This window comes from Protopterus annectens, chromosome 6.part0 (assembly GCF_019279795.1).
Source record: "Protopterus annectens isolate FY-2018-M chromosome 6.part0, PAN1.0, whole genome shotgun sequence".
Taxonomy (NCBI): domain Eukaryota; kingdom Metazoa; phylum Chordata; order Ceratodontiformes; family Protopteridae; genus Protopterus; species Protopterus annectens.
The window spans coordinates 319,557,175-319,584,209 of record NC_056737.1 but is presented as its reverse complement, the minus strand read 5'-3'; the positions used below and the strand labels follow the sequence as shown (position 1 = coordinate 319,584,209).

Below are 27,035 nucleotides of genomic sequence, written 5' to 3'. Positions count from 1 at the left end.
TAAAGTACAGTTTTGTACCTACCATAAATGTAGATGTTCGAGTGCTAATACAGCTGCAGTAATCACATATGGGTTCTCTGCCGTCAGGCGGTCCCTCGGTCGGCCGAATTCCAAAGTCTAGGTCCGGCATCGGTTGTTGTCGCTTTCTTTCCTGACATCAGTGCGACAGGGGTATATAAGACACAGCCAACGCCATATTCTTCAGTCTTTTCTTGCCCCAGATGTCAGGTGCTCCCAGAAGGAAGGCAATACATAAATTATATATAAAAATATATTCAAGCAATGCAATGTAATCAAAAAACAGTAGTTGCAAGCAAATACACTATAGGAGGATAACCCAAATTAGGTTGTATGAGGAGGTGTTAGCCACTAGTCCTTTACCAAGAGGGGTAGGAGGGAGGGAAACCTGTACTGCAGCTGTATTAGCACTCGAACATCTACATTTATGGTAGGTACAAAATTGTACTATGTTCATCGTGCATACAGCTGCAGTAATCACACATGGGTAGAATCCCAAAGCTACGCACAGGGTGGTAGGCACTAGGTGGAACTGGGATGTGCCAGAATGCCCTGCAACACAGCAGTGGCAAAGCCTGCTCTAGTTTTGGAATATAAAGGCAGGTGGTAGTGCTTTGTGAAGGTATGCACAGAACTCCAAGTGGCTGCCTCCAAAATATCTTTGGTAGGAACTCCTCTGAGGAAGGCTGTAGAGGTAGCTGTGGCCCTGGTGGAGTGGGATCTGATGCCTGTAGGGACAGATTTCCCATGATAGGAGTAACAAAATCATATGCAGTGGCCTATCCATTTTGAAATTGTCTGTTTGGTAACAGGCTTCCCTTGAGCTCCTACAGCATAGGACACAAAGAGTTGTTCTGATTTCCTGAAAGGCTTTGTTCTGTCCAAATAACAACGTAGCTGTCTATGGATGTCTACGGAATGTAGCAGCCTTTCCCCTTTGTTTTGAGGATTGGGGTAAAAGGTAGGTAAGTGTATGGCTTGATTCAAAGCTACCCTGGATACCACTTTAGGCATAAATGACGGATTGGTTCTTAGGGAAACCCTGTCCTGATGGAAGATGAGAAAGGGCTGCACAGCCATGAGGGCTTGTAGCTCCGAAACCCTACGAGCTGAGGTAATGGCCAGAAGGAAAGCTGTTTTCCAGGACAAATATTGCAAATCTGTTGAGGCAGCTGGTTCAAAGGGAGGCAATGTTAATTTTTCTAGAATGTAATTAAGATCCCAGGCTGGCACTGGTTGTTTCCTTGGTGGTCTTATATTCTTAGCCCCTCTGAGGAACTGTTTTAAAAGTGGGTGAGAGAATAACGGTGGATCCGTGTTGAATTCTGCAGAGATGGCTGAGGCATGGATTTTTATGGAGGAAAATGAAAGCCTACTGTTCAGCAGCTCAGCTAGATACTGTAATACCTGAGGCAAATTTAGTTATCTAGGATCCTGGCCTTTTTTCTCATTCCAGGAGCAAAACCGTTTCCATTTTGCGGAGTAGGCCTTTCTAGTAGATGGCCTTCTGGCCTCCAGAATGACGTCCTGCACCTCTTTGGGGAGTAGGATCTGTTGTGGTGTTAAGGAATTTTCCATGCAGGGAGATTGAGTGTTTTCAGCTGACTGTGAAGAGTTTTGTAGCTGTGCTGAGTCAGCAGAAGAGGCATTAGAGGTAGAAGACAGGGAGGAGTATGTGTTAGGCTCCTCAGGAGTGGGTACCAGTGCTGTCTTGGCCAGTCTGAAGCAATCAGTATCATCTTCGGTCTGTCTGCTCTTGCTTTCAAGAGCACCTTAGGCAGAAGAGGCAGAGGTGGGAAAGCGTACACTGTCCATGCTGTCCAACTGAATGAAAGGGCGTCCACTCTCCAGGCCTTTGGATGGAAGGTCCTTGAACAAAACTTTTCCAATTGATGATTCCTGTGGGAGGCGAAGAGATCTATGTCTGGCCTTCCCCACGCCTGGATTATCTTTGTAAACACCTGAGGATGCAACTTCCATTTGTGCGGATCTGTCATATTTCTGCTTAGACTGTCTGCCAGCGTGTTTTCCAAACCTGGCAAGTACTGTGCTTGAAGTTCGATTTGCCATTCCAGAGCCAAGTTCCAAAGTGTCATGGCTAGTCTGCACAGGGGGTATGAATGTGTTCCTCCTTGTTTGTTTATGTACCACATTACTGTGGTGTTGTCTGTTCTTATTAATAATTGTCCTGGATGCAGGAGGTCCTTGAAAGCTGTAATTGCATTTATCACTGCTAGCATTTCTTTTTGGTTGATGTGAAGGTGCTTTTCCTTTTGGGACCATTTGCCCTGAATGCACCTGTCTGTCATGTGCGCCCCCCAGGCGTAATCTGAGGCGTCTGTTGTGATGACTTGATTTGCTTGAGGCTTGCAGAATGGGAGACCTGTGTTTGTTGGATGCTTGGGCCCACCATAGAAATTCCTTTTGCAAACATGGAATTATTGGTATTATTGTTTCCAAATTGTGGCTGTGCTGAGACCATAGGTTTTTTAGGTACCATTGAAGTTTTCTCATATGCAACTTTGCACATGGGATTAAAAGAATGCAAGATGCCATGAAGCCCAGAGCCTGCAGGATTTTCCTTGCAGTAAGCCTGGTACAATTTGCTAGTATTTTGAAGTACTGAGTTAGCTGCCCTTGTTTTTCTGGCGTAAGGTAGGCCATCTGGGTGTTTGTATCCAAATTGGCACCCAGGAAAGTTATTTTCTGAGATGGTGTTAGCCTGGATTTCTCTTTGTTGATTGTGTATCCCAGAGAATTCAGTAACCGTATTGCATAAGCCAGATGTTCCAGAAGTTTGAGCTTGCTGTCCGCTTGGATCAAGCAGTCGTCCAAATAAGGGTAAATTTGTATCCCTTGAAGTCTGCAGTAGGTGATTACTGATGCCAGGCATTTCGTGAATACTCTGGGCGCAGTAGATAAGCCAAAGGGCAATGCAGAGAATTGATAGTGGATTGAACCTGCAAGAAAACTGAGGTATCTTCTGCAGCTTTGTCTGATTGGGACATGCAGGTATGCCTCCTTGAGGTCCAATGTTACCAGCCAAAACCCCTTGCCCAGCATGGGAAGAAGCTGCTGTAATGTGAGCATCTTGAATTTTGGTGCAGTAGAAATGTATTTAGGATGGATAAGTCCAAAATGGGTCTCCAGTTGGTTCCTTTCCTTGGTACCAGAAATAGTCTGGAATAAAAACCTTGACCTTGTTCGTGAGTAGGTACCTCTTGAATAGCTTTCATGTCCATGAGTTTTGAAATTTGTATTTGTGCCTCTGCCCTTTGATTGTGTGGCAGGTTTGGCATGCCTCTCATTTTGGAAGAGTGTGAAAATGAAATCTGTAGCCTCTGTTTATAATGTCCAGGATCCATTTGTCTGTTGTGATAATATGCCAATTTCTTGTAAATAATGCCAGCTTTCCTCCCAAGGGAGCTGCCAGCTGAGACTTGCTTGGCATGAAAAGGAGGAAGTCATTGGGTTTGTTTTCTGTATTGTTGTGCACGGTCTTCGCCACCTCTTGGTGCTGGAGTTTGCCATTGTCTGCCTCTATATGATCCTTGAGATTGTCCTCTGCCCCTTGTGCGCCTGTATCTACCTCTTTGGGGCTTGTCCGTGGCTGGAAAGGACCAGTTTTTAGAAGGCCAATTTTTGCTAAAACGAGGTGGTTGTACCTGTAGAAAAGCCTTGACAGTTTGCATAGATTTAGCTTTTTCTTCCATTTTCCGTAGTATCTCCTCAGCATTAGTACCAAATAGTACATCCTTTTGTAAAGGAGCATCTAGTAGTTTAGCTTTAACATGATCAGGCAAGCTTTGTTCCTAAGCCAAGCATGTCTACGAATGACTGATCCTGTAACAGCAGCTCTACTTGAGGCCTCTAAGGCATCATAGCCACATTGTAAGGTGTGTTTACCCACTTGTTCTGCACCATGCATCATATCCTGCAATTCCTTCAAATCTGGTTGTTCAGGTTGAGACATTTTATTTCTTAATTGAGATAACAGAAACTGCTGGTATTTAAGCATATGGAACTGACAATTTAAGGCCCTCATGGCTAGGGTGGCCGAGGTGTATACCTTTTTCCCCCACCTTTCTAAGGATCTAGCTTCTCTTTCGGAAGGTAGTGGATTCTTGGCAGTAGAGGCCTTCATTCCCTTGGGGCCTTGAGAAATGGTTTCAGGGTAAGCATTATGGCTTTTGAAAAGAAATTGGTGAGAGTTAGGAACTCTGTAGTACCTATCAGGTTTGACTGGGGCAGGAGGCAGGGAATCCGGATTAAGACAAGCCTCTGAGTAAGCATCATCAAGTATGTCCAAGACAGGAGGTACAGCCAGTGGTCTGCTTCGGGCACTGCGCGGCAAAAAAGACTGAAGAATATGGCGTCGGCTGTGTCTTATATACCCCTGTCGCACTGACGTCAGGAAAGAAAGCGACAACAACCGACGCCGGACCTAGACTTTGGAATTTGGCCGACCGAGGGACCGCCTGACGGCAGAGAACCCATATGTGATTACTGAAGCTGTATGCATGATGAACATCTTCCAGATCTCATTTGCCACCGAAATGGTAAGAGAGGATTTCTAATTCTCAAGCTGCAAAGAATTTGTTTTTGTTTACCTTTCTCTAAATTTCTGTATTTAAATTTCCTTTCTCTGGTGTTGTTTCCTTCCTCCCTAGGAAAACAGCGGCTATATATTGCTATTTAAATTTGCTTATTTACTTTGTTTTACTTAGACGTCTATTAGTAGTGCTGTTTTTTTCTGTCAACTAGTGTGTTGTTGGTGTTTTAGGGTTGCTAATTTAACTCTTTAGCATTCTCAGGGCTAGCTTCTTTCTTGTGTGCCCTTTTTAGATGATGTTTTCTGTGTGCAGAGTGACAGCAGTGGCTTTCTGCTTTTCTAGTTTGTCGGAGTGCCTGGGTTTTTGCCTCATGCTTTGGCCTGTTCAATTTCAAATGGTGCATGTTTGAATGTTGAAAGGAAATGTTCCTGCCTTACAGCAAGAGGTTCTTCTTTCCCGTTCTAGTAGGAAGTGTGATTTGTTTCTCACTACAGCAGCTTCCCAGTCTGGGTGCTTCTTCCATTGTCACTCCATCCTCTGAGGATTGTGCGTTTACCCTGTACATTTTTTTTGCAGGATTTTGGACTGTTCCTCTCAAAATGTGTGTCTTTCTGGCAAACCACTGTGATGACCCACAAAAGGCAATCATTAATTAATGAAAACCTTTGATTTCCAGGTTTCCGTATGATGAGCTGCTCTTCGGTGAACTGTCTAATGATGTCAGACTGTCAGAGGAATACGGGCGACTCGCATTGTGCCCTTTCAGCATACCTCTTTATTGTACATTTATTTTATTTATTTATTTTACATTTGTTGACCGGGCTAGTCCAGCTGGATCGATGTCCATTTTCAGTGGAGGCCCGGGGAGAAAAGCTCCAATGGTGAAAGCAAGATAATAAAAATAAACATAAACAATAAACACTTATGACAAAAACAATGAGGAAAAATACAGAGATTTTAGTACAGGTAATACAAATCTAAAAAGAAAACAGATAAAACCAACTAAAGTAATAAGTAAGGCATTAACTACTTTCAGTACAGAATATGGAAGAAAGGAAGCATTACTTAGTTCAATATGTAATGCATAATTGTAAAAGATGATTACATTTTTTTTTTTTTACATATAAGAGAACAGTAGTAACGATAGAGGCATTAAGTCATTTGTAGTCAGACAGAATATTATAGTGGTGAAGAAAGAATTATGATAGAGGAAAGATGAAAGCAGGTTAGTCAGGGTTGGTACAAGAGCAGAGCCAGAATTTGTTCAGATGTAATAGAAGTTGTTTCTTAAAGAGTGGAAGAGTGGCTAGAGAGGAGATTTGTGAGGGAAGGTTATTCCATATTTTGCCAACTGAGTTGGAGAAAAGGCAGTTACCTGCAGAATTTGTAATTCTAGTAGTGTTAACTTGTAGCTTCTCAGAAGAACGTAGTTGTTTCAGGTTATTATAGGGAGTCAAGAGGTTGCTAAGAGCTGGTGTTTTTGATGGTTGATATAGAATTTTGTGTGCTATTAAGAGTTGTTGATAGATAAGCTTGTTAGGAAGTTCCAACCAGTGTAATTGTTTTAAGTTTAGACAGTGGCGAGTTCTAGACTGAGATGCTGTGGCAAATCGAGCAATATTATGGTAAGATGTATTGAGTTTCTTGAGGTTACTTTTAGAGAGATTAGTGTAAATAGAGGAAGCATATAGAAGTGTAGAGATAAGATGTGATTGGGCTAAGGTGGTCCGTGCTTCAGGTGTAAGGAAGGGTTTGATTCTGTACAGCGATCCAATCTTTTTATTAACTGCTTTTATTGTGTTATTGATGTGATAATCATAGTTAAGATTATTATCAATAGTAACACCAAGCAGTTTTGTTGTAGAGTCGGGAGAAATGTGGGAGTTATCACTTGCAATAATAGTGAAGTTTAGTTGAGTAGATTTGTGGGTAGGTGAAAATAGTAATAGTTTTGTTTTCTTGGGGTTAAGGAGAAGACATCTTTTTGAGAACCACTGTTCTACGGTTGAGAAGGTTGTTTGTGTGAGAGACTGGAGTTCTATTTGAGAGGAAGCAGTACAAATTATGGTAGAATCATCTGCATATTGTATACAGGTAGTGTTTTGGATAGATGATTGGAGATCATTAACAAAGATAGAAAATAAAAGTGGGCCTAGTATAGATCCTTGAGGTACTCCTAAACAGATAGGAAGTAGAGCAGATAGTGAATTTTTCCAGAGTACTGCTTGCTGATGGTTTTCAAGATAGGATGAAAACCAGGTTAAGGAAGAGTAATCCAAGGCAAGAGATCTAAGTATGTGTAAAAGAAGTGTATGATTTACCATATCAAAGGCTTTTGATAGGTCTAGGAAAAGAGAAGAGGTTAGTTTGTTGTTGTTACGGTTACAGTTGATAGTGTTGGTAAAAGAGAGTAATGCAGTGGTGGTACTGTGTGAAGGTCTGAATCCATGTTGAGTGTTAGCTAGTAGGTTGTTATGGAGGAGATTGTTAAGTAGTTGTTTGTGTATACATTTTTCCATGATTTTAGCAAGAGGAGATAATAGTGCTATTGGGCGAAAGTTAGAGAGGTCAGTAGATTTACCTCCTTTGTGTAAGGGTATGATGTGTGATATCTTCCAGATTGCAGGGAAAGTACTTTCTTTTATGGATCTGTTTATTAGGATAGAGACAGGGTAGGCAATAGCTTTAGCTGCTACTTGCAGGAATTCAGCAGGAAGCTTATCTGCTGAAGGGGTAGTGGGTTTAAGTTTTTGTATAAGAGATTGTATATAGGAGGTAGATATAGGTTGTAGTTGAAGGGGAGGAAGAGAGTTATTGAAGCTACTTAAGAGTAGTTGAGAAGTGTCAGGAGATAGGTGGTTAGCTAGACTTTGTATGGAAGTAGTGAAGAAAGTATTGAAGTTATTGGCTATTAAAGTGGGATCATCAGGGTCAGAATCCTGAGGGTTGGGTGTAACTATTTTGCCTGGGGTTAGTAGATTGTTAATACTGGACCAGTACTTTTTTGGTTCTTTTCTGGTGGTTTGCTGAAGTTGAAAGTAATAGTTCTTTTTATCTGAAAGGATGGCTTTTTTGGTACTGTTTCTGAGCTCTCTAAAGGTTTGATGATCTGTTGGGTTTTTAGAGGAACGCCATTTATTCCAAGATTTATTTCTGAGGATGATTTTATGCTTAGTATTAGTGGTTAGCCAGGGTGCTGTTTTAGTTTTTGTTCTAATGGTGCGACTTGGGGCATGTTGATTTAGGATTGAAAGGAATGTTGAATTGAAGCGTTCAACTGCCTTGTTAAGTGTGAGATGTTTTAGAGGGGTCCAATTGCATTGTGAAAGTTCTGTTTGAAACTGTTCGGGATTAAATTGTTTTTTGGAGTGTAGTGTTCTGAAAGTGGTAGGTAAGTTTAGGTTAGTTTTAGCTCTAATGACGTAGGTAAGGGAGTGATCACTAAGGTCATCAGGAAGGATGCCAGTTTGGTAGGTTTGCAGGGGGGAGTTAGTAAGGATCCAGTCTAAGGTGGTTTCTTTTTTGTTTGTTTTATTGATTCTGGTGGGACTATTAATGAGTTGTTTGAAACCATAAAGGTTTATATGGGAAGTAGGGTTAATATTGTTACAGGATTTCCAATCTATGTTAAAGTCCCCAAGGAATAGTGTTTCTTGAGGGAGTTTATTAGAGAGTTGGTCAAGAATATGTTCTAAGGTGGAGATGTTATTTCCAGGGGGGAGATATGCACAAATGACGTTTATTGCTTTAGTATCATTGATTTGTATTTTGGAGCAAATTACTTTGGCATTGTTGTTTTGGGTAAGGGTAAGGTCTAGAGGAGTAAGCTTTAGTTTTGTTTTATATAGAATTGCTACTCCCCCTCCCTTTCTGGTGGTGCGATCAAGTCTAACAATGTTATAACTGGGTGGGGTAATTTCAATGTCTTTAATTGAAGGCTTTAGCCAAGTTTCTGATAAGCATAAAATATCAAACTTGTGCGTTTCAAGCAGGGCATGGAGTTGACTAATTTTGTTACAGATACTACGTATATTGAGATGGGCAATGGATAGTAGGTTTGAGGGTTTAGAGGGTGAGAGAGAGAAAGGTTTGGTATGGTTTTGATGTGTGTTGTTTTTATTATCATGTGGGCCTGGGTTGGGGTGAATGTCACCATCTTGTAGTAAATGGAGAGGTATAAAATATTTTTCTTGGCTAAGTTTATGGTAGGTGTCAAATGTTTTCTTTGTTTTAGATTTTAGTAGTTTGCAGTGTAGTAGCCTGTGGTATTTGGCAAGAAGGTAGATGGACTGTGAGGAAGTGTGTAAGAAGAATGGGGATAGAGATGTTGCAGGTGTACAGGTATGTTTTGAGGGAAGTGAGAGAGAAACAGTCAGGGAATATTCATAGGAGGTTAGGAAGTAAGTAGTAATAAGACGGAAAATAGTAAAATGGAGATAGGTATTTTCAGTTGTGAATGGAGGATAGATGTAGGCATAGTAATGTAGATGTAGGTTTACAAAGGAGATAGATGTAGTATAATGGTGTATTGTAAGGTGAGAGTACCCTGGGAAGGTAGGGCAAATGGTATGGCTGTGGTGTTGTAGGTGTGCTATTAAGAAAGGGGAGGGTGTGGTTATGTTAGGTAAGTGGGTGTAGCTAAGTTCAGGGGGGTTGCACAGTTTAGGTAGTTTTGGATATGATTGGGGAGGAATATCAAGGGGTGTGTCCAGATGCAAGATAAATGTAGGACCCCTGGGGTGGGTGGGAATTGGGAGTAGGGAGGGGAGCGGAGTGAGCCCGCAGGGCGAACGGAGTGGGAAGAGCCAAAGAAAAGAGGTTGAGGAGAAAACAATCAGTGAAGTGCTTATAGTAAAGGTAAGTAATCCAAGAGGATACAAGAAAGTTTGGTGTATGAGGTCTGAGTGAGGTAAAGCTGGAAATATCAGAGAAAGGAGATAGGAGGAGAACAGCACAAAAAGGCTAACAGATAATAAGATACATAGAAATTGCTAGGTAGAAAAAGTTTGCAAAGGTAAACAATTCTAGGAGAAGGGAGCCACCTAGTGGACTCAGCAGGTATTGCTACCAGGACTACTTACTGGGCTTGTGGTTTACGGAATGGGGCAGGTAGCTGGAGATACTAGTGGGTGTAAGTGGTCAATTGGATGGGAGAAGCTAGGGTTGGCTGCTGGCTGAACTTGCTTTGGGTTTAACAATTACACTGAGTGAGAGACGCTTACAATTGTTATTAAAACATGCAAGAGCTGTAGGACGTACTTTCCTGTATCTTTTCAGGAGGAGGCTATCCAAAATTGTATAGCTTTGATCCCTAAATAGGGTAGGAGGCAGGAGTCTTAGATAGGGTACACGATCCCAGACCTACTGATGGTCAGTAAGTAATAGAGCTGGGAAAAGAAGGGAGAAGGAAAGGATTAAGATATAGGGAAGCAAACTTTGAGAAAGCAGTTGAAATAAAAACAAATAACAATTCTCTTGTAAAACATTCAGAAGTCAACCATAGTTCTTAAAGGTAATAGTGCAGGCAAAAAAGCAGATAAAATACATTTATACTGTGTAATCAGTAAATTGCATGAGCTAATGTGCTGAGTTTCAGCTAAACACTATATGATGTATAGAGGCAAGAGTATTTAAACACAATCAACTAGAAATACTAGATACTCCAGACAAGTAATCAGTAAAGGTAAACTAGGTACTATTATAAGAATCTCAGTTATAAGCAGACAGACTCATGCTAAATTACTTCATAAGCTAAAGGAGTGGATGTAGGAGCAATTGAGTAGGGGAGGTCAGAAATAAAACCTCATAGGTATGTTAACCTCAAGCATATTTTCATGTAAAGACATTACGTTTTGCAAAACTCAGCTAAAATTAAGTAAGGGGTAACTTGAGTTAGATAAATATGGGAGGGAAAGGAGCTGTTCAAAGTAACGCAGTTTGCTGCAGCAGCTTAGGTGAGGGCTATCGAACATTTAAAATGGAGTTAATGTAGTGTACTAGACATAGGAAACGCTTTAAAATGGGCTGAATGGATAATTTGTAATGCGTGCAGGATGAACTCTCTGGGCTTAATATTGAGGCGCTGATAAGGCACATGTAAGGTGCCTTGAAAATACCACATCACAGGTACCACGTACCACAGAGTGTGTATAGACTGAGGAGGCTTGACTTTTGGCGCTAAAAGGGGAAAATACACGCTGTGTACAGAGTTAGCTAGAGTAAATGATCAGGGAAGGCATGGGTTCAGGGAAAAATAGGTGGGTGCATATTACGTTTGTACTGCATTCTTTTAAATGGGCCTAAGATAGTAAGTGAGCTAGTAATCAGGCTTGATTATATAGGGCTGATAGGTACATGTAGGTGTCTTGAGAATAGTAGCACACTACATATTTTTCTCTCTGTTTTGTTTTTGGTCTGCTTCTCAAAAAATTGTGAGTTTTGATAAGTCTCTAGCGAATCATTGTGGGTTGAAGTTCATAGGTGTGTACTAGGCTAATGGCCCTGGAGCCTTCACAATCCTAGCCCATAGGATTACCCTGGCATCGTGCCACCTGACCTTCCAGCAAATAAGGACAGACATTTGAGATTCAGACTTCACACCTTTTAGAAAATGAATGTAAATGCAAAACCTTGTATTCTTCTTCTTTCTTGCTTTAAGAGGTAAGAGGTAGGCCTTCCAGACCTTGGCATAAGATCCTTTTGGGGCTCAACGCCTTTAACAAAAAAAAAAAAAAGGGGAAACAAAATGGAATTACTTTACAGGACTTCGGATCCAGTGCCTCGGATCCAAAGTTTCAAGGACCTCTTCTAGATCCCAAGTTCTCCTCGGATCTGACATGAAGTTTTCAACTTATTCTACCATCTTCATTGGATGCTAAGTCTCCAGATCTGATTGGCTGGAGTCATAGAATTTGGGTTGCCTCCTTGGATCAGAAGAGTAAAAAAAAAAAAAAAACCTTTTTCAGATCCTATCTTTCACTTTTTCAGATCCCATCTGCTCAGATAATTTCTCTCTTGCCTGAGATCAAAAGCATAGGATCTGACAATAACAGGTTGCTCCGAGACAGCTGAGCTACTCTGGGATCTGGTGCCCTCGGACCCAAAAATATTGGGAAAATCTGGCCTTCTTTGGATCCGAGGCATCCCTGGGATCCTCCGGTCCCATTTCTTTTTCTTTTTCTGGCTTTCAGCTTCATTTAGAGAATGCTTTTAAGAAGAAATGCATTCTAATACAAACAATGTTATTCTAGCTACTTTCTAAGCTTACAAGAGCAATATTTAGAATCTGTCCACATTACATAACTCATCCTTCAAAATCGTACCAAAAATTATAAACTGGATTTTTGGAATTCTATATAATAATATCAATGTTAAGAATGAATTATCATATCTATAAAACACTTTAATTGTCTATAACACAGCTCCTAAAGATTCTTACTGGCAATATCTAACTAAAGGGTTTCAAGTATCATTATCAATGGAAAATAAAACAAACATTTTATTTTCAGTTAAACTAACTTCTTACTCACAATTCTGGAGGATTTTTCATTGGAAATTTCTACACAGATCCTTTTTGACACCTGAGAAACTCTCAGAAATAAACCCTTCAAACAGCAAGTTATGTTGGAGATGTCATTTGTCCACTAATGTTGACTGGTCTCATATTTGTATGACTGTACTAATATTAAACCATATTGGAATGAGATTAACAAATTTCTTCAAGCTATCTATACTGATATATTTGTTTTGACAAAGTCTTTAATTTTATTGAATATTGTTAACAGTAATAATATGAAGAAAGATGACCTGTACTTGTTGTGAACAATGTTAGCAATAGCCAGAAAATGTATAACTAGAAGATGGAACTCTAATGTAGCACCCACAACGGAGGAATTCCTATCATCACTGAAGAAATGCATACTAATGGAGAAAATCATTAAAGAGTTAAGAACTTTTCCTAAGCCACTGGTTAATAGTCTGCGGAGGAAAGTTTTGAATTTGATTGATATCCTACAGATGGAACCAAACTCTTCCTAACTATCATAATTTATATATTAACTTATTTAACTACAAATGTTTTACCTGAAGCCTTTTTGTCAGGCTGAATGTAAATATTGTAAATAGTTATTGAATGTTAAGAATGTATTAAATGATTGCGTTATTTCATCAAAATAAAAACAATTTGAGTAAAAAAAGAATCTGTCCACATTGTGTGGCTTTGTCCTCCATCATATCAGACTTTATTCAGATTTATTGAGCTAAGAGGTTGAGAGGTATGGTGGCTCAAATTTAAAAATGTCTGCCTTTAAACGCTATAGGCAAGGTAAGCCTAAGACACAAGGGCTCTGGATTGGTTAATACGCCATTCTTCCTACACCCGGTCTGTCCACTCAGGAATCTTCACTGTGGAGTCTGTTTCTCTTCTTAGTGCTAAGGTTCTGGATCAAAACCTACCCTGCTTCCTAGAATCTTCGACTGGACACAGGGAGAGGAATCTTTCTCTCCCTAGTTGGTCTCTCTCTCTCTCTTCTTGTTTTTCAGTGGCCAGGACTTTATTCATACTCAAGTGATTATTCTCTTTAGAATGATATTTCCAAGAGGTTTTTCCACTCGGAGTACAAGGAGTGGGAGGGCACATTCCAACTCCTCCATTCGGCCTCTCAGGGAGGAAAGAAGGACTCTCCAATTTTGTCCAATAGTGCCCACTTCCTTTATTCCCCTCTGGAGAGTGGCAGCCCCAACAGATGCTAAGGTAGCGACATGTGTCACTATATAGGAGTTGAGGATCAATTCCCTTGGCCTTCCCTCCTCAGTATGGTCGGAACAACGAACAATTTTTAGAATGGCCTTACTTCCATGAATGTGCCTAATCTTGCCTTTCTCAGAAGTTACGCAGGGGTCGAGCATGATTAGTACTGGATGAGAGACCAGCTGGGGATGTTTATTCACGCAAGTTTACCTTAGAAACTGCCACACTGAAGCTGTTACAACCCACACCCATCTTTAGCCCATATAAGGTTGTAAGGTAGAACTTCAATACTTCCCAAGCTTGCTTCTGTGCAGGATCTCAATATGCCTCCCAAACAGCTAAACTAGGTTATTATCATTACAAGGCATGTGTGCAAGTGACTGTACGATATTAGAGATCCAAGAGATTTCCCTGATCTCTTCCTGGTGGAGATTCATTAACTATTTTTTTCTAAGTCACTATTTGATTACAAATGTCTAGCAGACATCAAAAAGTCCTTTTCTCAACTGACTATTTTGTCATCCTTTTCAAAGACTTTGAAGAGTTTGAGCCCTCCCCCCGATAGTGGAAGGCCTTTCAACCAACGGACTCTGACTCAACTGTTATCAAATATGCTTGCATGATGTTATGATACTTCTGTACTCCTTAAGGTGTCTTTTGTTTAATGCCCCTTTTGATGATGTCTCCTTTGGTAGGGCATCAGTGAAAGATACACACCTGTAGCTAGCAAACAGAGGGGCATACCCTCAATACCACTGGATTCAATACTTTCTTCTCACCTTGACATTCTTTACACAAAGACATTAACATTATGTTACTAGAAAGAGGGGGGTCTGCAGACTTAGGATTCTAGATTCTGCCTCTTTGATTACCCTATCAGCATCCTCAGACATCACCTAGGCTGTCCACCTATCCAGACCTTTGAGGGTCATGGCTGTTTCCATCTGGCTTCCTGGACTAATTTCACAAACAATGCCTGTGGTTCCAAAATATGTTTTTACACCCCTTTTCTTTATTCCCTCCATGTCCCGTATTTAAAAAAAAAGAGAGAAAGAAAGAGAGGAAGACGGGGATCCTGAGACCAATTCTAAATGTAACTGTTCTAAATCAGTATGTAGGGAGCTTCAGTTCCAGATGTTTTACGGTTCAATCCATCCTGATTCTTCTGTGCAAGGTCTAATGAATGTACTCCATACACTTCCAGAATGCACAATACCACTTTAAAATAGACAACTGCTCCAGAGTCATCTGCCTTTTCGACTGAGAACTAGTCACTACCCTTCTCAGATCTCTGTCCTTTACTCTCACTGCAGCCTCCAAGGTGCTTATCTAATGCTGGCTGGTTGGGACAGCTCACATAAAAACGGAAGGTGCATATTGTCCTCATATACGAATGGTTGGCTTCTCTCTGCCCCAGACATCAACTTCTTGTTTTCTGTACATCCCCAAACCCATGACCATCACCAGAAAAAAGCCAAATTTAAAATTGATTCCTTCCAGAGTCCGGTTTTTCATAAAAACGCAAATGGGTACTACGACTCATATTAAACCCTTGATAAACCAGGTTCTAGTGCCTTCTGTTTTTCATATATCGCTTACTGCCGCTGTTAACCTTTGAGTCAACATCAGTTTTGTCTTTTTCGCTAGCTCTTCTAGCTACATTTATTCTTGCGTATCCTTCACATACTTTATACAGCTCAAAGGTCCATTCCTTCCCAGCTTCTATCTTCTCCTACAACAGGCACGTAACTCACTAATGTGTTTTTTGCTAGACTTTTCAGAGGATGTCTCCTCAAGCTAACCATTCTCTCTCATCCTTTACATGCTACAATATCCTCGGATTCTCCCCTATCATAACTGGAACACATATATTGTGTGAGAAGATGACCCAACCATATGGTTCCCCCCTCAGAGACCCAAATCTCTTGTCATTGCCCCTGACTCAAGTATGGTTCTTCTAATGTTACTAGATTTTCAGAAAGACCTCATGTATACAAACTTCCCTTCTTCAATTGTCTTGAAGTTTCTGCTTAAAGCCAACAGGCTCAAGACCTCAATTAACTCACTGTCTATCCTGGCATCATAAGGTACGCTTCATCTCTCTCTCTCCTTTCTGATCTTCCTGAAACATTCACCAGGAATTCTGGAGTTCAATCTGGATCTCCTGCCTCACTTGGTGGAGATCAAGTATCTCCTATTCCATACCTTCTAACCAACCAAATGATTTCTCTAATTCTCACGACAGTACTATTGTCCAGCCATGTTTCCCTTGGTCGTGGAGTTATTGGCTTCTCATAAGACTTTCTACTAAGAAGGCCTATAGAAGCAAATGGAAAACATTACCCATATTCAAAACACTGACCGTTTTTGTCAACAACCACTTCTGCCATCCTTCCCTTTCTTGACAGTCTTTCACAAGCGAAAGGTGAGTTCTTCCCTACTACTAACTTTAGTTAGCAAATATATTGATGTCTTCACTCTGGAGACAAATTCATTTATTTGATGCCTTTCCAGATTACTTTGAAGCTTTTCGGACAAGAATTTTGCTGCTTTGACCTCCCAGCAAAAATTCCTTTTTTCCCTCGTACCACAAGTTCATTCTTCACGGCCTGTCTCAGAAACCCTTTATACGGCAAGCTATGGTCATATGCCAACTTATTATGGTTGTCACATGTTACAACTGCTTGACTTTAATGTATAACCTTGTTTATAAGTCATAGAAACAACCAATATAGAAAGTCTGACCAATTGTTCATTTCCTTTCCTTATAACCACTTAGGTTGACCAGTATCCAAAATTACTCTGCCCAAATAGATTACTGATGCATTTTTGCTGCTTTATTCCCAAAAAAATGTGGAACTGCCTCACCATTCAGAGCCACTCTTCAGATTTATGGATAATGCATCTATTTTTCTCCCGGACCTTTTATCACTGTCAACAATGCTGCAGTCACTTGGTCAAGACTTTTACCTTTGTGACACATTATAAGTCAGGTACTGTTTCCAGAAGCAGAGCTTCCTCTAGTTCAACAGTGCTCCAGCATATCTTTCCTGAGGACCGCCAAAGAGTTACATTGCTGGGGAGTCTGACCCATCAGTGAGGAAGAATGAAAAGGACAACATCAGACAGAAAAGTTATGTACTTGCCATAACGTTAGATCTGTGTTGTCCATTTTCATTCTTCATCACCTTCTCTCTCAGCCATCCTCCGGCCTTGTCATTCTTAGAACAATATAGGATGATACAGGAACCCACATGTTTTTCTGATTTTAACATTAATATTTCTTCATCTGTCCTGTCTTTAATAATCAGTAGGCAGAAAGCAGCAAACTCGATCTGAGGAGTTAGGGATGCTGTAGTGCATTATGGGAAGAGGGAGGAGCTCGAGATTAGGACCCAGAGTCTTGAAAAGCGGCCAAGCCGGAGCCGAGACCCATCAGTAAGGAAGAACGAAAATGGACAGCACAAATCTAAAGTTATGGTAAGTACATAACTTTCCTGTAAATTTCCCCTCTACTGAAAATCTAATTCAAATCTTTTTTTTTTTTGTCACATGTGTCATCTTCCAATTCTCCAAAGTAATTTTTTGGCTTCTGTTGCTTTAGTATAACACCCCCTATATATTCATAATGCTCTCGGCAAAACTACTCTGCAGTATTGTATTCCTGATGTTCCCACTTCCTACATTTTTAACTGTATGACCTTCTTCTGGTTCCCTGCCTCTAGCTCAGAGACACATAGACAGAAAGCATCACATCATCTGGCTTTAGAATATCATATACAGGTTTGAGTTATTTATAATTACAGCTTTAAATACAGCCTTGAATTTCAAACAGCACTGACACAGTAACTGTCAGCTCCAACTGTACATTCACCTCTTGCATGTTCATGGTTATATGACTAACCTTGCATTTTGTGCTTCAGTTAGGATCAGCTAAAATATCTCAAATACAGATCAATTCCGACCCTACAGGACAGTCCTAAATAAAACTGGTTTAGAACAGTATACATGACAAGTATGTAGAAAAACAAAGTGAAATAAAATCTTAATCTTACATTTTCCATGGTGACTGAAACAGTCATTGTTTGGCGAGCCTGTAGCCTTTGAAAAGTTTTAACATCATACCATACCTACAAGACAAATACAGGAAAAACAGCGAATCAGTTTACTGACATGATAGTTAGTGGTGTCATTTTTACAGATAATACTGAGGCACAAAACTACATTTCTGCAAAATCACAGTATTTACATATGCACTTTTGAAGTATTACAGCGGGCACAACATGCTGAAAGCATTGGCATCTCAGCTTTACAAAATGCCAGAAGATGTAGGTTAAGTTTGTTAATACATTACTTACACTACTGGTCACTGGAACACATAAACCTTTTACAAAAACAGTAACAGCTGTAGGGTTTTGTGTGTGTGTGTGTGTGCGCGCGCACATGTGGGTGCACACTGCTATGGAATAGTATCCAGCACAGATTTATTTCTCTCTGTCATATACACCCTAAGTGCTAGCACAGGCTTAACTCCCATAACCCTGAAGAGAAAATAGGCATTAGAAACCAAATGAATACAAATAATTTTGTCTGTAATTTGAATGTAATGCAAACGAAAGCTGTCATGTTATTGAAGTATAGCAAAGGAATGGCTGTGCTCTTACTTTATAAAAAAATAATAAAAATTCACCAAAGATACAAGAGTCACATTTGAAACATTATCAGTTAATACTCATCATTGTACCTCATTTGTGAAAAGGCCTTCTGTACTGGTTAACTGTTCCATTTTACTGTTCTGCTATCCACAGCTTCACACAATTCTAAATTCTCTCATTCCTGTATATCAGGATACTCATACCTCTAGGCAGCACATGTTGTGACATCATGTACTCTGTTAGGTGTAAACAAACATCCTATCCGTTACTTAGCCTGACCACCATCCACTGAGTGAACACACTCTGCAAGACAGAACAAACATAAGTATGCAAACATATAAAAGTCATGTACTTGCCCAACTTACAAGAAAATCCAAAGGGTAGGAGCAAATTACACAGGAAAATATGAGAATTGTGCGAAAAATACACACAGGGGAGGAATTAGGTTTAAACTATGTAATGTTTGACTGACTATGACTGGGTAGATTATAAGTGATGCATAATGTCTGCATCTGGGATTGTGTCCATATGGATTGTGATGTAAAATGCTTGCAACTAGGATTGTGTCAATATGGTTTGTTCTCATTTATATAAATGTATGTCTGTCTATGTCATAAGTGATAATTTAATAAAGATGTTTCTTGTTTAAAAAAAAAACTTACAAGAAAATTCATCCACAGCCCCAGGATGGTAACGCTATCCCAATGCAGGTTGACAACGGGAAGATAAATATTCAGTGCAGAAGACCCTTTACAGATCATCTAAATCATATCTATCTATACAATTATAAATAATTCCTATAAGTATAGGTGTATATGTACACACACACACACACACACACACACACACACACACACACACACACACACACACACACACACACACAGTGGGTTCTGTACTGGGACCTCTACTGTTTGGCATCTACTTTTCTGAAGTGAAAGCCACTACCAAAGGGCTCTGGCTGGCTAAGTTTGCAAACAACTGCAAACTAGGACCAGCTACTGAATCTACAAATTACTTAGCCATCCTGCAAGAAAGTTTGTCCCAAATAAATAAATGGTGCCGGAATCATGGACTGAAACTAAATGCCGCAAAATACATTAGTGCATCCTTTGGGAAGTCATCTACCCCAGGGAACTGCCACACTGACAATATGCCCTTAAGAGTTGACCCAGTTGTTGAGGATTTGAAAACTTATGTGGAGAGTGACCTAACGTTTGACCAACACAGGTTCATTGTTGTAAGAAAGTCCTACACTGCCTGGTTTATAAGCAAAGAGATTAGGTTCACAGGCTCATAGGTTGTGTCTAGATCTCTGGATGTCACTGTCACCCTCTACTCAGCCCTCATTAGGGCAATCACTGAATATGATGCTCCCTTTGGCATATATCTGTCCAGACATATGCAACAACTAGAATTCCTACAGATATGCCTTACTAAAAAGATACAATGCCTAAACAACACAGACCAACTCAAAGCCCTGTCACTATATTTCATGTCCTACAAACTGCTACGAAGTGGCCTACATTTGGCATACAAGGCATCCTCTGACCCAAACACTGATGGATTTACTGCACATCAGCAAGTGAAAACTCTTCTGTAATATCAGCACAATGGTTTAGAGGGACAGGTATATCTCGTAGAGGAAGCCACTGATCTAGAATAGACTCTATCCACATAAAATAAAGTTCGTCCCTGATCATATTCAAGCACAGCTTGGATCTATGAATGGGAAATAGAAAATTTACGCCACGAATGTCCACTCCCATTGGCAACTCTGTAAATAACTGAAAAAAATATCAAAAGACTGCTGTCCATACCTGTGCATCCTAAATCATGAGCAGCACTACAGGTAATATACATAACTGTGGCAGCATTCCACTGTTTTCTCAGTGGCATAGTGTTGCTCTACATCATCAGCAAAGGCAAGGGTACATAGGTTCATAGATTAGTACTAGGCTAACTGCCCTTGCGAGCCATTTTTAGCCTAGCCAATTAACCCCTGTGAGATTCAAACCCTGACCTTGTATTTATAAGGCAAACACCATAACCATTAGGCCACCCTCCCAACCCTGTTGATTCTAGCATGGCAGAGTAATATTTTATTAATATTCCATCATCATGCTCCGATTCGATAACATGAAAGCAAATTATTAATTTACAGTACTTATGTTTTCTGCAAGACTTACTTCTATGCTGGGATTTTCAGTCCTGGTCCTTCAACTGGTTCCTCAACTGCTTGCAACTCTAACTTATATTTCCTCCATGGGTGGCACAGTGGCACAGCGGACAGTGTTAGTGCCTCACAGCAAGAGACTCTCCAGTTTGATTCTCGCCTGGGGTGACTTCTGTGTGGAGTCTGCATGTCTTCACGGTGTTTGCATGGGTTTCCTCCTGGTGTTCTAGTTTCCTCCCACATTCCAAAGACGTGCAGTAGGTAGAATGGACACTCTAAATTGGCTATAGGTGAGAGTCAGTGTTTGGTGTGGAAAAACCACGACTGCAAGGACAGCAAACCAGAGGTGTAAACCATGGCTCTAGATGGGTATCACTGTTGAAGTGACAGCCCGACACCGTGTGCAAAAACAGGAAAAAAAGAGGTTGTGGATGAATGGATTACCTTGTCCAACTGATGGTGGTACAACTTTCAATAATTTTTTTAAATTCTTTTACAGAGTCGCCAATGTGGACGTTTGACATACTACGTACGATGAAAGAAGAACTGATGTTGCTTGTTTCAATTGAAATGTAGGTTGCCCTTCTGTAGTGACCAGATGAAAATGCAATGGCTAAAAAGGGAACATCATGGAGAATAAGATATTAAAGAAGGCCTGACTCTTTGAGTCATCATGATTCACGAAACAATGCTCAGTGAAGGTGTCAACCAACAGTTAAGTGGCCATAGCAGAAATCTTGGCAGTGGAGTCATTTTAAAACAAACAGTGGTTCCACTTTACAGCAGAATGTTTCAATGGGTAGTTAGCTGCCTCACGATAAAACACACACTGCAATCCATTTGAAAAGGGTTTGCTTAGAGTTTTTATCTGAAACAAGGAATATTACCAACTGCCTCTGTTGTGTTGTGCATGCCTAATGTATAAACAGCTTTCTCTGCATGGAATTTTGATGAGTGTTGAGTGTCTGTCATACCAGCGGGCAACATCCAACCCATATAAAAATATATGGCGAAAGCCACAAGATTTTGAAAAAGAAGCCAACATACTCCTCTGTTGTAATGACTGATAGGGTGATACATAACGTACAAGAGTAGAGTGCAGCTTTGCTTCTTACCTCTTGCTGTACCAAAGGCGCCAGAAGCTGTTGAAGACTGGGGGGGGGGGTGACAGGGGCACTTAGTGATCTAAAAAGGGCAGTTTTTTATAACTATTTACTACCACAACATAGGTTCACCTGGAGGACTTTTTAAGCTTAGCTAATTCCCTTTTGGTGCTGATTCTTGAAGGAACATTTTCTGATTGGTCTTACCTATCACATGGCTGATAATTGCATATTAGCCGTAGTGAGAATAACTGTGATCATTCCATAGATGATTTGAGGGGACTCATATAAGGGATGCAGCATTTAGGAACTGCCTCTATTCATTAGTAGCATGAGGGGCAATCCTGGAGTACATTTTCTATTGCCCATCCTTAAATCCAAGTTGCATTTCTGGATTTTATTTTTTTTACATTTTATAGCACAATGCACAAACATTAACAGAATCTGCTAAACAAAGCAATACTGTCTCACAATGAAAATAGACTTGGCATTAAAACTTCTCTGCCCCTGAAACTTATATTTATTGAAACAGCATTAAAACCCACACCACATCCAAAGAAAATGCATCTGGCCAGTGGTGGATAAAGATTACCTTTGGGATGTTTTCAAATCAGAGGCCCCTTGCATACAAAAAGTAAAGTTGTGTAGACTTACCATAAATGTAGATGTTTGAGTGTATTTACTGTTGCAGTCATTACATTTGGGTTATCTGCTTGCAGTAGTCCTCAGTCGGCCTGATTAACAAAGTATTGGGTCCTACGTCAGTTGCTGTCTCTTTTTACGTGACGGCAGGTCGTCAGGGGTATAAAACATGCAACCGACGACATTACATCATTTTTTCTTGCCACAGATGTCAGGTGCCCCCCTAATGGGAAGCAATTAAATCTATAAATATACAAGGTTATACCTCAAACAAAAAAGCAAATACACAAAAAATCATTTAAGCATTGAAAAGGAGAGAAGAGGTATAGCCAAAAGAAGTCAGGCGGCTGGAGGGAGGGTAACCAGGACTGCAACAGTGAATACACTCGAACATCTACATTTATGGTAAGTGTACACAACTGTACTATGTTCTTCACGTTTCACTGTTGCAGTCATTACATTTGGGTAGAATCCCAAAGCTAAGGATAGGAGGAGGAATTTAGATAGCATTAGGACCAGCTATAAGGCCCTGCAAAACTGCAGTGGCAAAGCCAGCTCTGGATTTAGAGAAAATTGGCAAATGGTAATGCTTGGTGAAAGTATGTACAGAACTCCAGGTAGCAGCTTCTAGGATGTCTCTGGTTGGATACACCTCTGAGAAAGGCTGTAGAGGTAGATGCAGCCCTGGTTGAGTGGGTCTGATTCCCTGTAGGATAGGTTTTCCATGGTGCTTATAGCAGAAGTGAATGCAATGGCCTATCCATTTGGAGATGGTTCGCTTTGAACTAGCGTTCCCCTCTGTCCCTGCAGCAAATGCCACCAGCAATTGTTCAGATTTCCTTTGAGGTTTAGACCTGTCTGAATAGAATCTAAATTGTTTGTGCACATCTAAGGAGTGTAGTATCCGTTCCACTTTGTTCTGTGGATTTCGAAAGAATGTAGGCAAATGAATGGACTGATTAAAGGCCACACGGGATACCACCTTTGGCATGAAAGAGGGATTGGTCCTGAGGGACACCCTGTCTGCATGAAAGATGATGAAAGGCTCCACTGCCATAAGGGCCTGTAATTCAGATACTCTTCTTGCAGAAGTGATGGCTAAAAGGGAAGCTGTTTTCCAAGAAAGCAATTTTAAATCTGCAGTAGCAGCTGGCTCGAAAGGAGGAAGGATGAGTTTCTCCAATACAAAGTTAAGGTCCCAAGCTGGAGTTGGAGCTCTCCTGGGTGGTCTTAAATTTTTGGCCCCTCTGAGGAACTGTTAAAGCAGTGGAAGAGAGAAGAGGGGAGGTTCTGTGTTATAATGGCTATACAGCTGTACTAACCCTGACTAACTTCTTTCCTTTTAAACTAATAATTACTCTGAAACTCATAATATTACCCTAGAGCAGCAAAATACCACATTATTGCAAATAAAATTTATCTATATACTGCATATTGACCATCTCTTGTACATCACCCATTGATGCTTACTCCTAATGTTATCCTCACTGACTACTGTATTTTAATATTGTATTTGAATATATATATATATATATATATATATATATATATATATATATATATATATATAAATAATAATAATAATTATGTTTTTATTACAATTGTAGCTTTTAGTTTGATCTGTTATGACTTTTGTAGTTTTTAATTTTATCTATTGTGACATTTATATTTCTTTTTGTATGTCTTTCTTGGAGCTTTTCTCCCCGGGCCTCTACTAAAAATGGACATGTATCCAGCTAGACTAGCCCGGTCAACAAATGTAAAATAAAAATAAATAAAATAAATAATGAGCTGAAATGGCTGAGGCGTGAATTTTTATTGAGGAAAAAGACAAGCCCTTGTGAAGCATCTCAGTTAAGTATTGTAAAAGCTGAGGTAAATTAGGCACTGCTGTGTTCATCCCTTGAGATTGGTTCCAGGCACAGAATCTTTCTCATTTTTCAGCATAAGATTTTCTAGTACTAGGCCACCTTGCCTCTAAAATGACATCCATCACTGATTTACTGAGGGATGGTAAAGGAGAGCTTAGGTAATTAGCCAGGCTGCTAGGTTTAGTGTTTAAAGCTAAGGGTGCAGAATCTGGTTCTCCTGCTGAGACAGCAGGGTAGGAGTCTGAGGCAAGTGCCATGGGGCCAGCAGTGACACACTGCGCAGGAGGGGATACCAGTATTGGCGTGGCCAGGCTGGTGCAATCAAAATCATCATTGGTTTGTCTCGTTTGATCTTTAGTAGTACTTTGGAGAGCAGAGGCAGAGGAGGAAAGGCATAAATTGACAGGTTTTTCCAGCCGAAGAACAGAGCATCCACTTTCCCAGCTTGTCTGTGGGGAGTCCTTGCACAAAATTTTTCCAATTGATAGTTCTGGGGGGAGGCAAACGGGTCTATATCTGGGCTCCACCATTTGCTTGTCAACATGTTGAAAATCCTTGGTTCCAGTTTCCACTCGTGTGAATCGATGAGGGTTCTGCCAGTGTATTTAGTTTTCCTGGCAGGAATTGAGCTTGTAGATGTACTTGGTAGCTCAAGGCTGTGTTCCACAATGCCATGGCTAGTCTGCAGAGGGGGTAAGAATGTGTACCCCCCCCCATGCTTGTTTACATACCACATAACAGTGGTGGTGTCCGTCTTTACCATTAATTGCCATGGAAGAATGTGGTCCTTGAAGGCTATCAGAGCATTCTGTACAGCTAACATTTCTTTATGATTGATGTGAAGGTGCATTTGAATTGGGTTCCATTTGCCCTGAATGCATTTCCCTGCCAGGTGTGCCCTCCCAAGCATAGTTTGATGCATCTGTTGTTAGAGTTTGGGCGGCAGAGGGTAGTGTGAATGGTAGTCCCTTGTTTTGGTGGCAGGCCTCTACCCACCAAAGGAACTCTAGGCGTAGACAAGGAATGACAGGAATCATTGCTTCTAGATCCTGAGAATGTTGACACCATAGGCTTTTTAGATACCATTGTAGTTTCCTCATATGCAGTCTTGCATATGGAATTAAAAGAATGCAGGAGGCCATGGACCCTAAGGCTTGCTGCATTTGCCTTGCAGATAGCAGGGTTTTTATGACCACTTATTTGAAGTAGGTTGTCAAGTGAATTTGTTTCTCTGGTGTGAGGAAAGCCATCTGGAAAGTTGTATTCAAGCTTGCTCCCAGGAATATAATTTGTTGACGGGGTACCAGGTGTGATTTCTTTTTGTTTATGGTGTACCCCAGACAACTTAGCACCATCTGTACAAAAGTCAGATGATTCAAAAGTATGGCCTGTCTCTGTCTTTATCTTTGCATTTTTTCAGAATGTCAGTAGTCGGATGGCTTACCGAAGACATATCAGGATAATTGAACCGAGCACCAAAAAATTTAGAAGCACAAATATACCCACAGATAGTTTGTGGTTTAAATAAGGCACATAACCAACAGCGAGGTATGTCGTGGTCAGGGCCTAGGCAAGGAATACAGTACAAATGAAAATCTTTATGAGGTATTTGCTTTCCACAAGAAATGCAATTATTTACTTTTACTGACATCGGTTTAGAGCAAGAAAAAGCTTCCCCAAGGGGGTACTTAGCTTTTAGTTGAAGACTTTGGTTTTGAAACTCGAAAACAAAAATTTCAGGAGTCGGCCAACTGGCACTTGCGAACTGCTTCTGCTTCAGGCACTGCACGGCAAAAAAGGACTGAAGTAATGACCTTGGCTGCATGTTTTATACCCCTGACGACCTGACGTCACGGAAGAAGAGACAGTAACTGACGTATTACCCAAGACTTTGTTAATCAGGCCGACTGAGGGCTACTGCAAGCAGATAACCCAAATGTAATAAAGTACAGTTTTGTACCTACCATAAATGTAGATGTTCGAGTGCGCATACAGCTGCAGTCATCACACTTGGGTTATCCTGCCGTCAGGCGGGTCCTCGGTCGGTCGAATTCCAAAGTCTAGGTCCGGCGTTGGTTGTCGTCACTTCTTCCCTGACGTCAGTGTGGCAGGGGTATAAAAGAGGCAGCCAACGCCATTTTCTTCAGCTTTTCTTGCCCCAGATGTCAGGTGCCCCCAGAAAGGAAGGCAAAACATGATGTCATGCAAACATAAATCAAAACAGTAGTTGCAAGCAAATACACCATAAAGGAATACCCCAAATAGGTTGTATGTTAAAGGTGTTTGTCATAAGCCCTGTCCTAAGAGAGGATGGAGGGAGGGTAACCTGGACTGCAGCTGTATGCGCACTCGAACATCTACATTTATGGTAGGTGCAAAACTGTACTATGTTCATCGTGCATACAGCTGCAGTCATCACACTTGGGTAGAATCCCAAAGCTAAGTAAGGGTGGCTGGTACTAAGTGGAATTAGGAGGGGCTAGAATGCCCTGCAGGACTGCTGTGGCAAAGCCCGCTCTAGATTTTGAGTATAGTGAAAGGTAGTAGTGCTTGGAGAAAGTGTGCACTGAACTCCAAGTAGCTGCTTCCAAAATGTCCTTGGTAGGGACCCCCCTGAGGAAAGCTGCTGAGGTAGCTGTAGCCCTGGTGGAGTGGGATCTGATGTATACAGGCACTGATTTTCTATGAAATGAATAACAAAAGCGTATGCAGTGGGCCATACATTTTGAAATAGTCTGTTTGGAAATAGCCTTTCCTTGAGCACCTGTAGCATAGGACACAAAGAGCTGCTCAGATTTTCTGAATGACTTTGTTCTGTCCAAGTAATAACGAAGTTGCCTGTAAATGTCCAAGGAATGTAGTAGCCTCTCTCATTTGTTCTGTGGATTTGGATAAAAGGTAGGTAAATGAATAGACTGATTCAAAGCCACATTGGATACTACCTTTGGCATGAAGGTAGGGTTGGTTCATAAGGAAACCCTGTCCTGATGGAAAATGATGAATGGTTGCACAGCCATAAGGGCCTGTAGCTCCGAAACCCTGCGTGCTGAGGTAATAGCCAGAAGGAAGGCTGTTTTCCTTGACAAGTATTGTAGCTCTGCTGAAGAAACCGGCTCAAAAGGAGGCAGTGTCAGCTTCTCCAATACGAAGTTGAGGTCCCAAGCTGGAGTTGGTGGTTTAACATCTCAGTTAGGTACTGTAAAATCTGAGGTATATTTATTACCCAAGGATTCTGACCCTTTGCTTGATTCCAGGAACAAAATCGTTT

General features: G+C 40.8%; 1 protein-coding gene across 1 annotated transcript in view; it reads right to left on the bottom strand.

Annotated features, from left to right (window-relative positions):
• The window catches only part of GANC (glucosidase alpha, neutral C), a 981,067-nt gene that overhangs the window by 195,522 nt on the left and 758,510 nt on the right, over positions 1–27,035 (bottom strand). Inside the window, exon 20 of the mRNA XM_044074070.1 lies at positions 17,376–17,450. Within this exon, the coding sequence (XP_043930005.1) occupies positions 17,376–17,450 (75 nt within the window). The remainder of the gene's footprint in view (positions 1–17,375; positions 17,451–27,035) is intronic.